Source organism: Meriones unguiculatus, chromosome 2 (genome assembly GCF_030254825.1).
Source record: "Meriones unguiculatus strain TT.TT164.6M chromosome 2, Bangor_MerUng_6.1, whole genome shotgun sequence".
NCBI classification, from domain to species: domain Eukaryota; kingdom Metazoa; phylum Chordata; class Mammalia; order Rodentia; family Muridae; genus Meriones; species Meriones unguiculatus.
The window spans coordinates 74,290,641-74,304,081 of record NC_083350.1 but is presented as its reverse complement, the minus strand read 5'-3'; the positions used below and the strand labels follow the sequence as shown (position 1 = coordinate 74,304,081).

The 13,441-nt window shown below is 47.2% G+C and overlaps 1 protein-coding gene across 1 annotated transcript in view; it reads left to right on the top strand.

The window, feature by feature from the left end:
* The window catches only part of Lama3 (laminin subunit alpha 3), a 207,665-nt gene that overhangs the window by 92,910 nt on the left and 101,314 nt on the right, over nt 1–13,441 (top strand). Inside the window, exons 20-24 of the mRNA XM_021645417.2 lie at nt 1,381–1,513; nt 4,362–4,504; nt 6,811–6,908; nt 7,383–7,536; nt 13,107–13,267. Of these exons, the coding sequence (XP_021501092.2) occupies nt 1,381–1,513; nt 4,362–4,504; nt 6,811–6,908; nt 7,383–7,536; nt 13,107–13,267 (689 nt within the window). The remainder of the gene's footprint in view (nt 1–1,380; nt 1,514–4,361; nt 4,505–6,810; nt 6,909–7,382; nt 7,537–13,106; nt 13,268–13,441) is intronic.

Genomic DNA, 13,441 nt, shown 5'->3' with positions numbered 1-13,441 from the left:
ATAAAATATGAACAATATGGTGGATTCTCTCAAGTCCCAATAAGAAGCGGCTGGCACTGGGCCCAGTCTGGGTGTTCTCACAGGTGTTTGAAGTTTGACAGAATATTTGGTTGACCCAAAGGCATTCATTTCTAACCATGTTCTCTGTGAGGAAGTCTTTGGGTCAGAGGACCTGTCCCTTGCATGGACACTTATTTTATTCTTTTAATTCATCATTTCACATTTATTTCCCGGTTGGTATCAACACTGAAAAATGAACTCAATCAAATCTTTAGGGCTGGTGGGAATTCCTGCATGGACATCACTCACGGCTCTGGACCTTATCCTTAGTTGTCTCCGTGTCTCACTCAACACATGTCCTCTCCATTGAAACAAAAGCAGCTGGGAGACGGATGTGAAGGACTGTGGTATAGGAATTCCCACGCCTGTGAGCCTCCCCTGGACCACAGCTAGACCTGGACATGTGGTTTGTGGTTCCGAATAAAAATAACTTTTACTCGAGGCTGGAGAGATAGCATGGCGGTGATGGGCACGTGCTGCTCTTGCAGGGGACCTGGGTTCGGTCCAGCATCCACATGGTGGCTCACAAGAACACCTGACCGATTCCAAGGGATCCGATTCCAAGGGATCCGATACCCTCTTTTGACCTTCATGCACAGGCATATATGCAGGCAAAATGCTTAGAAGCATGCACTATATAAACCTGAATAAATAAATGATAATGCACTTGTGTTATCAATTCTCACAGAGCACTGTGAGAGCCCAGAGCTTGGGGACACTCAAGAGCCCTCTTCTAGTTCAAAAGCTTACACCGTTTTTAGATAAAAGCTTGAAATAAAACTTTCTAAGGCAAAAGAGGCGAACTTAGTGGCATGTAGGTTATTATCACAGATGTGTTTTGGGTCCTTCACCTTTGCTTCCTGACTGTGACTGTCTGCAGCCATTGAGGTGCCATGCATGAGAAGCAGGGCTTGCAGGGGCCTCTCTGTTGAGTGGTGGGGCGAAACGACACGCTTTCCTTTCCTTCTCTCTCTTCTGCCTTTGGTTTTTCCTGGCCAGAGGTGGTTGCTTCTGTCACTGTGACCCTCTTAAACTAGTCCACCTAATATTCCATTCTGTCTGTCTGGTTACAAAAATTGTCAAGAGAACCCTAGTTGGTTAGGGAGTGTACTCTACTGCAGCTGGATTGTAAGTGACTCTGCTTTCTTGTTAGGCCTGTCTATTTCTACCTAGTTACTTGTACTTACTGAGTGTGTGTGTGTGTGTGTGTGTGTGTATTACAGATCTAATGGGGAAACTAAAATGAAGTCATGGTGTGCTGGCATTTCTCTGCAGTTACTTTTCTCTTCTACACTTCATGTTATTTGGGGTACTTTTCAGAATGAAGTCAGCATAAGATTGGCTGTGAGGAAGTCAAATCTCTCCTTGTTCCGAATTATTCTGAGATACATCAACCCTGGGATGAAAGACGTATCTGGCCGCATCACTGTTTACCCATCCTGGGCAAAATCAGGTAGGTGGTCTCAGGCCTCTCTCCTCCTCTTCCTCCTCCTCTTCTTTGTTTTTGTTTTGTTTTGTTGTTTGGTTGTTTTTTTTTGTTTTTTTTGTTTTTGTTTTTGTTTTATTTTGTTTTGTTTTGTTTTTTTGAGACAGGGTTTCTCTGTGTAGCCTTTGCTGTCCTGGACTCATTTTTAGACCAGGCTGGCCTTGAACTCACAGAGATCTGCCTGCCTCTGCCTCTGCTGGGGTTGAAGACCTGCACTCCCACACCTGGCTTCAAGTCTATTTTCTTATTTTTGTTGCAGTTTTGCTTTTTAGAGACAGTGTCTCACGTAACACAGAGTAGCCTTCCCTCCCGTGCTGGATGGATGGGCATGAGCCTCTAACATGGCCTCATCTCCTTTCCATTGGGAAAGAATCAGTAGAGCAAGAAAACCTTTTGTTTCCATAAAGTTCATCATCCTTAGAAAACATTAGGCCTGAGACAAGATCTGACTGGACAGCTCTCTTGTTGTCACCATCACTTTCTCTTTACTTTGTGCTTTTTTAACTTTTGCTGTTGAATTATCATCAATTGTGATTTAAAAATTTAACATAACAATGCTCAGATGTTGGCTATACCCCAATCCCAGGGTCATGATAATCTTTAATGATCAAAAACACATCTATATAGCTCACTCGTGAGGAAGTGGGTGCCAGTGTTTGGTGTTACTTGGGGACTGTTGGCCTTTTGCCCTTAATTCTCCCATGGTTTCAATCAAGGAAAAATGGAGGAGGGTTGGAGTGTTGAAATGAAAGACAGATAATAGGAAGCCCAGGAGAGTCCCAGGGACCTGCAAGCTTCCTTCAGGGGAGAGGCCTTCCTGAGAGCAGAGGATGTGCTCTCAGTCAGAGGCAAGGCCTGGACACCCATCCTCCCAGGAATGAGGGCTTCAGCCCATCCCAGAAACAGACTCAAGAAATCATTTGGAATCCCAGGAGGACTCAGAACAATGCTAATGAAAACTTGACTTGGTAGCAGGATGTTAAACGATGTTATTTCACATCCACGACAGAGTTGGAAGTAAAGAAAGTAATAGTGTGATTCCCATTTGGATCAGCCAAGCATGCATGTGGTTGGAGGCTAAGCCACTAGAGAGCTCTGGTGACCTCCCTTTCACAGAGGAACCTCAGCATCTGTGGCCTCACACACAAGAGCCTTGTGGACAGAGAGGCCAAGCTGCCCAGGTGCCCAGCTGGTCTTTGGAGACAGAGTCTATAGACTCCAAGCCCATCCCAATACATACATACACATATGCATATATATATGTAATATATATACTTATGTATTTAATAAACCTGAAAAATTAAAACCCCAATAGACAGCCACTGCTAACAATTTATCAATGTCTGCTTTTAAAAAATTTCTTTCTGGTGATTTTATTTTTTTACTAATATATGTGTGTCTGTATGCACACCAGTATCTGTGGAGGCCGAAAGAGGGCGTCAGATTCCCTGGCGCTGGGGTTGTGAACTGCTCTGTGTGGCTGCTGAAAAACCAAACTTCTGTCCTCCGCAAGAGCAGCAACAACTCGTAATCCTTGACCCATCCTGCCAGCGCGTGTAATTCTTCAACTTTTCAGTGATTCTTTGTGAATTCCACATCATGTCCCCCAATCCCACTCATCTCCTTGTCTCTCCAAACCTGCCCCCTGCCCTTGCAACCTCCCCTGCAAAGAAAAACAAAAGCAAAGCATCTCTGTGGAAGCCCTGGTATATCTCAGTGTCACACGGTGAACCCTCTGTCCACACAGCTTTACTTGCAAATGTCCATTGTAATGAGTCCCTGGTCTGCTTTGAGGCCTCCGGCTTCAGCTACATAATCAACACTGGAACCTCACGGGGACTGCTACACTATAAGCTGTTGTTGCCCTGTCACGGAGATCCTACAGCAGGGCCCTACAGCAGGGCCCACCCCTTTACATGCTCCAGCAGTTCATAGGTGGGGTAGGTGTTGGGATAGGCTACCATAGGGCCCTGGATCTGGCCCCAGGGTGGGGTTTGGGGGGTGGCTGAGTTGTTCAGCCCACCAGTTCTCCTGTACCCATGTCTCCAGCCCCAGCACTGCCCTGGCTAGGGGTGGGCCAGCTCTCTCACTCAGGCTACCAGAGCCAGCTCTACTGTGCTGCCTAGGTGCGGTGTGGGCTGCGCTCCTGAGTGCGCTGTAGCTGGAAAGGGGCAGGGCCAGCTCTTCAGCTCTTGTGCCCTCAGGGCCAGCTCTCCCACACTGCCCAGCTGTGCACAGCTCTTGGACATCACCATGGTCCCGGGTGGCATCATAGACCAGGGATCTCTGCATGGCCTTTGGTGGGAACACGGGCCCCAGACATCAACACAGACCCCTGCTGCTTCAGGACCACCAACCCAGACATGGCCCTCAGTGTCAGCATGGGCCGGAACCTCACCATGGCTACAGGTGGCAGCACAGGCTACTCATGTCAGGCTGCTCCCCTCCACCTCATGCTCCAGCCCCTCCTCTCTTCACACTGTGCAGCTGCTCTGACTCTCTTCTCCCATCTCTCCACCACACACTTGCTGAGTGTAGTAGGACCCACCTGTCTGCTTGCTCGCTGTGGCCCTCATGGCAGCAGGAGCGCCTCTGAGTGTTTCCAAGCTTGCCTCTCTAATGTCTATTTTATACACACACATATGTGTACAGACCATTTTAAAAAGTAAGATCAATAAACGTGACCAGAACCCATGCTTGCTCTGCTCCCTTAAGCTTTTCCAGCTGTAAACCAAATAGTGAAGGTTAAACTGTATAAGATGTTAGCACTGGCATCCAGGAAGATGTCTTTAAGTGTTACTTGTATTTCTGATAGATGCTTCTCAGAGCAAAGAGATCACCTTTCCCCCGAGTAAGGAGCCAGCCTTTGTCACAGTCCCTGGAAATGGCTTCGCAGACCCGTTCTCCATGATGCCAGGGACATGGATTGCTTGCGTCCAGGTGGAAGGAATCCTTCTGGTAAGACAGAGTTCTGAGTGCTGAGGTCTATGAACTGTCCTGTTCCTGAGCTAGTCCAGGAAAAGCCAGAGGAGCAATGAGAGGCTCCTCTGTCCACGCCTCAGGCTTGTCATAACTTGTAGCAAGGTCATTGATATCGTATCTTCAATACCAGCTGGAGGTCATGTGCTTTAGGCGGGAAACAAAGCTGGTCCTTTTTAGGCAGGTGGCTTAGCTCGAAGCCTGCCTCCATTGCTTCTCCTGAACAATAGGAATAGAATTATCTTTATGTGTTCTTTCCAAATACAAGTGTCTTACAAAAAATAACATGATGTGTGTGCCTTCCTTTTGCCCTTTCGTCTTCTTGGCGAAAAACTTTGAAGAAATAAATCAAAGAATGCTTTGCAGATTGAAAGTGGGGAAGAAGAAAATTCCATCGATGCCAGTAATTGGGTGTAAAGCTAGGTGGATGAAAATAAGATTGCTACCTAGATTTCAGGGATGCTGTTCTGGCTAGCTTTATGTCAGCTTGACGCAAGGTAGAGTTATCTGACAGGAGGGACCCTCAGCTGACAAAAAAAAAATGCTTCCATAGTACCTTGCTGTAAGACATGACATTTTCTCAATTAGTGATCACTGAGGGCCCAATCCATTGCAGTTGTTGCCATCTCTGCGATGGTGGTCCTGGGTTCTATAAGAAAGCAGGCTGAGCAAGCCATGAGGGCAGGCCAGTAAGCAGCACCCTCCATGGCCTCTGCACCAGCTCCTGCCTCCAGGCTCCAGTGTTTGAGTTCCTGTCCTGACTTCCTTTGGGGATGAACAGTGATGTGGAAGCATAGACTAAGCAAACCCTTCCCTCCCCAAGTTGCCCCTTGGTCATGGTGTTCTGTTGTAGCAATAGAAGCCCTGATTAAGACAGATGCCTAATGCCCTCAGCCGATATCCCCATTATAATTCCATTAGCACTGAGCACGTGCTATACGTCTTTACTGGTCTTTGGAACCACAGAGTAATGAGCAGTTAGGGCGAGCTCAGGAAAATGGCTTCTCGAACAATTCAAACCCACTCAGCTGGTAAGGTCCTAGAGTCCCCCAAGTTACAATCTCCCTTCTTCCCCTGCTAAACATTTCTTCCTGAGGAAAGAAAATGCCTTATGGGTCACATAGGAGTTTCTCGCTAGAGAGAAACATCCTGTCCCCTTGCCTCTGCACATGTGTGGAGGGGACCACAGATCCTGCGATCACTGTGATCACGCTGTCAGCCCTCCGTGGCTGAGAGCTTAGCTGCCTTTACCGCAGGCTTCATTGGCATGTTGAGGGGAACACAGGAGCCCTGTAATTTTTTTTCTTTTCTTTTCTTTTTTCTTTATTTCTTTTGAGTTTTTTTTTCTTTTTCATTTTTTAAAATTTCAGTTTATTTACTTTACAATCCAAGGGTGCCCTCTCCCTCATCTCCTCTCAGTACCCCCTTCCCCTCCTCTCCTCTTCCCTCTCCCCTTCCCCCCAGAAAAGGGGAGCTCCCCTCTCTCCCATATTAACCCTCCCCAGCACATCAAATCACATCAAGACTGAGCATATCCTCATCCCCTGAGGCCAGGCAAGGCAGCTCTGCCAGGGGGAAAGTGATCTAAAAGCAGGCAATAGAGTCCATGTTAGAAACAGCCCCACCCCTACCCTCCACTCTCCGGCGCCCTGTATGAAGACCATCAGCCACATAGGTGCGGGGGGGGGGGCCTGGGTCCTGACCATGCATGGTACTTAGTTGATGTCTCAGTCTCTGTAAGCCCCACGGGACTGGGTTAGCTGTCTCTGTTGGTCTTCTTGTGAAGTTCCTGTCCCCTCCAGGTCCATCCACCTTTCCCCCAATACTCCTGCAGCACCCCCTGAAGCTCCACCCCATGCTTGGCTGAAAGTTTTTCTAGGACAGGCAGTGAGGCCACTCCAGTCCGAGACACCGACATCATAAAACCTCACTTTTGCCGTCATGCCCCGTGAGCAGTGCTGGTCAGTAGTTGATTCTGTAGCGATGCAGGCAGCCAGCATCTCAGCAGAGCCTTGAAAGAATGCAGTTCGTTGCTTTTGATCAGTTTTTTTCGGGGAGGAGGATTTACGAACAACCTGGAAGAGAAAGTCACATTTCCTGTGGCTCTGATCTCCAGTGTGTGAGGAGCTGGTGGGGAGGTGCATTGTGGGTTCTGGTGGGTCAGGGTGGAGAAGAAGGAAGTTGATGTGATGTTGAAGGTCGCCAGGACTTCCCTGGGGCATTACTCACTCCGAAGCAGGCGCGCTGGAAGAAGGCTAATACTCCCTGTGTCCTCCACTTGCTAGGATTACCTGGTGCTGCTCCCCAGGGACTACTACGAAGCGCTCGCCCTGCAAGTGCCAGTCACAGAACCGTGTACCCACACCGGTTCCCCCCACGACAAGTGAGTATGCAGCCTTGATGCCACCAGACTCCTCTGACCCATTCTTGAACATGAAGGCTCATGATGGTGGGTGAGCCTCACAACCCCAGCAGTTACAGGACAGCCTGACTGGTAGTTTCGTTGTGGTTTGTTCTGAGCCTTACTTGAGTACAAGTCTCTCTGAGCATGTGGCATGCCTAGGAGCGGGCCACCCTGCGAATGCGGGAATGCTGCTGCACACCCAAAAGGTCATCTCAAGGTCATGCGGAGGTCAGGGGAGGAGCTTAAAATAGAAGGCAAGTTCTCGGCCCTTCCTTTCTTCCCTTCCTGGTAGACCTTACTGCCTGATCGATGGCTTTGATGTCTATTTACTAAGACTGTTGAAAGCATGATGCGAGGATGCCTCAGCGACTGGCATCACTGAGTCCTTGTAGTGCTCTGTAGCATTCTGTGTCACACTCACATGGTAACGATTGCATTTTGTTGTCGTTGAAGTTGTTTGCTTTACCAGCATTTACCAGTGACCAGATTCTCCTGTACCCTGGCTTGTGAGGCCAGACACTTCCTGCTTGATGGGGAACGGAGACCCTTGGCAATGAGGCAGCCCACTCCTGCACATCCAGCCATGGTGGACCTCAGCGGAAGAGAGGTGGGGCAACCTTTTCCTGTCAAAGCTGATGCTACCTCTCCTTTGTATCTGCTGAATGCTTAGCCGAGGATTGCTTCTCCAATCCCAGGGAGCCAGAAGGGTTTCTCGGAGGGATGAGCTAAGAGCTGCTGAGTTCTCTGATTTGAACTGGGGCTACACTGTCCTCCGCACTGAGCTGGGTTGAGGTTTTCTTTGAGTACTTTCCAGATACAGCAATGTCCATCGATGATCACAGGGTCGTTTTGTTTACCTGACGCACGAAAGTCTTTCTTAAAAACTGGATGAGACTCAACCTTCCAGGCCTCCTGTAGCTCCTTATAAGGACACACAGCTCCTCACTGCCCAACCCTGTAGGCTGAACACTCTGTAACAGCTGAATTTGTGGAGCCTGGAACCTGGAACTGCTCCAACCCAGGGCGTCTCCCTCACAGCTAGGAGGATGTGTTAGGACCTGCTGGGTCACCGTGTCTCTCGCTGGAGTTCTCTGAGCCACATGGGCAAGCCCAAGAGTGAACTGGTAGCACGTTGTAGAATATATCGACAATGAGAACACACAGGGCAGCACCCCAAAATGAAATACCGAACAGTAGCCTCCTGCCCTCTGTTGTTTCCTATTGTTAGTATTGTCTATTTTTAACTTTTGAAGAAAATACTTCTTTGGTGGTAAAGTGTATAAAGTTTAAAATATCTATAGCTTTTCATTCTTCCTAAAATATAAAAAAATATAAAGAAATCTTTATAATCCTTGGACACTTTATAATCCTTGTCCTTACGTTTTAAAGGTAACAGCTAAAGATATCAAAATTACTTCTTAGATTCTTCATTTCATTTCAATTTGATTAGATTTTTAATTTATAAAATATATTTATTGTACTAAGTAAAACAATATCAGTAAACACAATTAAATATAATAATAACTGAATATTTTTACCTCTACTCCATTATAAAATTAACTTTACCACATTCCTTTCTGCCCATACTATGTTTATACGTACATGTACATATATGTAACATGTGAGAATGAACATTATGTGTGTTTATGTATGTGACAGCAGGGAAGTCCAGCTGAGGACATATAAGCTTATATTAATTAAACTTAAGTATAAAGTTATCTCTAAGCTGCACCAAGTACACCTCAATGATCACACATGTCTAGGGAACAACACAGATCATGGGTTATTTTTATGTTTGCAAAGAAATATCATGATGAAATTCAAATTTGCAAATTAGAAGAGGTACTGAAGACATTTTAGTTTCTTTCCTGTGCAAGGATCCTTTTTATATTATTATCACCGTTTCACGATTCACTAGCCTTGTGTATGAAACCCAAGAGTTTTGATTTAAGCTTTAGTCTCTCCCCTAAAGTTATTTACCAGTGTTAATTACTTTTCCTGTTGATGTGACCAAATTCTCAACACAAAGCAACTTAAGAGAGAAAGGACTCATTCTGGATTTTGTTTTGGGGGAACAGTCCACCAAGGCGAGGGATGCATGGCCACATGAGTAGCGGTTAGCTATGGCTGCGGCTGCAGCAGACTGACGCTGTTTTCTCCTCTTTGGGTAAATCAAGAAGCAGAGATGGTACAGGAAGTAAGGTTGTGCTGGAAACCTCAGGGCCTGCCCTCCTGAGATTCATTTCCTCTGGCTAGGCCCCATTGTGTAAAGACTCCATAACAAGGCCACCGTGGGCAGAGCTCATAGTGTAACAGCCCACATCCAACTGTGTCAGTTCTCATTCTTCATACACAAGTATTCAAAATCTGACAGGCTTCAAACTTGAGGTCATCTCTGGTCCCGCACACTGGGGTAGAGGAGTCTCATCCTGTGCCATCATACTGCTTGAATATCACTGTAGTAGCCTCTTAATTAACTCACCTGCACTGCAGAAATACTTGATCATTGGACCAGGTAGGTGACTCATTAGATAAACACGAGGAGCTGAATTCAGATCTCCAGTAGCCACATAAAGCCAGGTGTAGCTGACATCTGCAATCCCAGTCTTTACAGTGAGATAGGAAGTAGAGACAGGAACCTCCCCCAGCCCCTAAATCTTCCAGGCCAGCTAGCCTGGTGCACACAGTTGCAAAGAGCAAAAGACACTGTCTCAGATGGTAAGGTAAGGACCAATGCCTGAGATTGTTTTCTGACCTACACGCATGAACACACATGCACATGCATGTACAGGCGCTGTGTATGTACACGCAAATGTGTGTGTAGGTGTTACAATAACACTTTGTCTTATGATAGAGACAAAAATTTTAACATGTGCTATAAGACTGTCCCTCCTACCTCCAATTGTACTACCTCACGCTCCCTGTTCCTTGGCCATCTGGTCTACCTTCCGTCTCTTGGACCTACTGTATTACATGTGGCCTAAAAATATTCTCTGTTGTGGTAGTGTCTCTTACCATAGGGTGTCCCTCTGACTGATGCTCTTCTTTTTTTCAGGTATGTTTTCTGTCCCTTGTCCTCCAATTCTCAGCTAAGTCATTGCTTCTTCAGGGAAGCCTTCTCTTCCTACACATCTTCCTGACTAGTTCAGCTCTCCCCCTGACATTTTTCCATGGTACTTTCTGAGAGAATTCACCACACATGAAACATATTCTGTAGCTGTCTAATTATCTAATTATGTGATTAAAGTCTGAGAGTAGAACTCAGGTCTGTCTTATTTTCTACTGGATGCTCTCTAGCTGGCTGGTGGACTGGCCACAGCAGGCATTTAGTAGTGCTTGCTGGCCAAAATATTTGACATCAGAGATGGTAGTTTATCCCCCTTATCTTTGCATAAGCAGTAGACTTGATAACGCTGCCCTCCATATCTTTACCCAGACTTGGAGCTAGCCAAGAGAAGCCCCATGCTGTCCATTTGATGCTGGGTCCCCTTAAAAAGAACACCATCAAAAAAAAAAAAAAAAAAAAAAAAAAAACACCATCGGCAGACCAAACTTCCATTTTCCCAAGTTCATCAGGAACTGGTTTCACCATCAAATGTATTTTTTTCCTTTTTTATTTATTATGATTTATTCATTTTGTACCCATCTGTAGCCCCTCCTTTTTCCCCTCCCAATCCTACCCTTCCTCCTTTTTCTCCTCCCATGCCCTTCACCAAGTCCACTGATAGGGAAGGTCCTTCTCCTCTTCCATCTGACCCTAGCCTATCAGGACTGGCTGCTTTGTCTTTCTCTGTGGCCTGGTAAAGCTACACCCCTCAGAGGGAGGTGATCAAAGAGCCAGCCACAGAGTTCTTGTCAGAGACAGCCCCTGTTCCCCTTACTAGGGATCCCACTTGGAGACTGACAGAAATCAGTCCGCAGCACTCATAGTGGGATGACAGTAAACTTAGGAGAGGGTTCTGATAGAAGTCACAGCCAGTGAGAACTCGGCTGTACATGCTATGTGGTCCGGTAAGACAGACAACCCTTCATTTGGAGGTCCCTGGGGAGAGAAGCTGGTAGCGATTTCTCTACCAGGGCTGGGGCAAGGCTGGACTTTCCTGTGTAGCAGAGTCAAAAGCGTGTGGCCAGTGCACATTTTCCTGAGGAAAGCCTTTCACTCTATAAGTGATAGAGAAGTCAGTGTGGAGTCCAGGATTTACATGGCTCAGAGCTGTTCTAGGGAATAGTATGTGTGCATTCCCCGAAGGCTGGGAGGAGGGCCATTTAATTCGATGGGGATTGAGCTTGCCAGGGCTGGAGCTTCTGGGGTTGAGATGGGGTGCACAGTGAGGAATGGATGGAGTTCTTGGCTCAGGCATCAAATGTGCACCCACACTTTAAGTAGTTCCCCTTTTAGGAATCTTACAGAAACACCGGGAGAAGGGTGTGCGCGCGTGTGCGTGTGTGTGTGTGTGTGTACGCACATATATGTGATGTAACATTTAATGTTACATCATCCAACAGAGGAAGAGTAAACTAATTTTCCATTTTCATGTGTGTGTGCATGTGTTATGTGTGTACATGTGTGTGGATACATGTTTGTAGGTATACATGTGGGTGTCTCTGCATGTAGAAGCCCACGGTTGATGCCAGGAAGCACCACAGGTCACATTCCCACCTTATTCAAGAAGACAGGGTCCCTCAGTCAAACCCAGAGCTTAGCTGGTTAGTCTTGCTAGCCAGCCCACTCTGGGTGTCTCCTGCCTCTGTCTTCCTAGGTAGCTCACCACAACCACCTGACATTGTGTGGGTGTTGGGGACCCCAACTCTGGTCTTCACGCATGTGCAACTGGTGCTTTACCGCCAACCTCTCCCGAGCTTAAAGTTTTCATTTCTATTGTAAGTTGCTAGAGAGCAACCTCTAAACTATGAATGTATAGAGGATAAAGGCATTTTAAGTGCTAGGGTTGGAATGGTAGCTCAATTGGCAAAGCACATGCCTTGAAAGCGTGAGGACCTGAGTTCAAACCTCCTGAACCCATGTGAAAACAGTTGGCTGTGCTGGCACGTGCTTGTAAAAACCAATACTGAGGGGGCACAGACAGGCAGGCTATTGGGGCGCACCAGCCAGCCAACCTAGCCTCTTCAGTGAATCCCAGGCAAATAAGAAGCTCTCTCAAGCACACTCCTCACCTTCCAACACAGAGCCTTTGAGGAATGATACCATAGCTGACCTCTAGCCTCCATGTGCGCACACCAGTGAGAATCTAACGGTAGATAAAACAACATGAGATAAAATGCTGCTTAGTGAAGTCAGGACAAAAACAACCCAGTTACAACTATAACCACCAATGTTTCTGTAGGACTTCCTGCATGTCACACAGAGTGGTGAGCTCTCCACGCATTCACGTAACCCTCACACGTGCTGAGAGCGGCACTGATGTTGTCCCCATTCGATGTGGGGTTCACAAACACCAAGTCAGAAGTCCCAGATTGAACTGCAAGTGTCAGCTCGACTTTGGGCCACGAGCTCCTGCCTCGTGATTAACACCGGGGCAAGTCAGAGAGTAAACACGTCCAGCTCTGCGGGCCCTGAGGTCTCTGTCACAGCAGCCAAAGAGCACCCCGATTCTGACTTTTCTAACAGTTTCCCTTAAAAACAAAAGAGGGAAGCACGGATGTCATCCAAAGAACAGGGCTGGAGAGTATTAAAGCCGAGCGTCATCGCTCTGGAAAGGGGGTGGTGCGTGCTGCCTTTTCATGAGTTTACTTGGATAATTTGACATTTCTCTCTTGAAATAATGATTAAGAAGCCCTCAGGCAGGTTTCCACTCCCTTGCTGTCTGCTGGGGCTTTCTTTCTACTTCCAGATTAGCAGCGTTTGTTGCCCTAAGAAACAAGCAGCCGAAGCATCCCTGAGTGGCGTAGACGCCCTTAGATGCAGCATTGACAGACCTAGAAAATAAAAACACAGGCTGCGCTCCAAAGGTCCAGACACATGATGGCGCCACATTTCCCTGGCCTCCGGGCTTTAACATCTGTTTCTATCCCCGCGTTCTCTCTGGAAGACCACACGTTCCCCTATGTGGACATGATAGTTCTCTGGGCTGTCATCTCTGTCTTTGCCACCGTGTCTGTAATCTCCAGTGTACTGCACATGTGGCTGACCACCTGTCCGCTTGGCCTCTCTGGCAGGTGGAGCTGCGCCTGCGCCTCCGGGTCCCACAGATGGGCCACTATGTGGTCATGCTGGAGTATGCCACAGAGGTGGACCAGCTTTCCATGGTGGGTGTGAGGCTGAGGAGCCCAGGGTCTGCCTCGGCAGGCCAGGTGAGCATATACAGCTGCAAGTACAGGTAATCCCCCGGTTTTTATGTTGCTACGTGTCAAGCCCAAAATAATGTGAAGTAGCTGACCATCTTCCTGGATGTGAAATAAAATATATATATGCAAAAGTAGCTTTTAACAGCTGAACACAGGCATTCTTGTGAGGCCTGATCAAATGTTTGCTGAGCTAATGTTATGCTCCC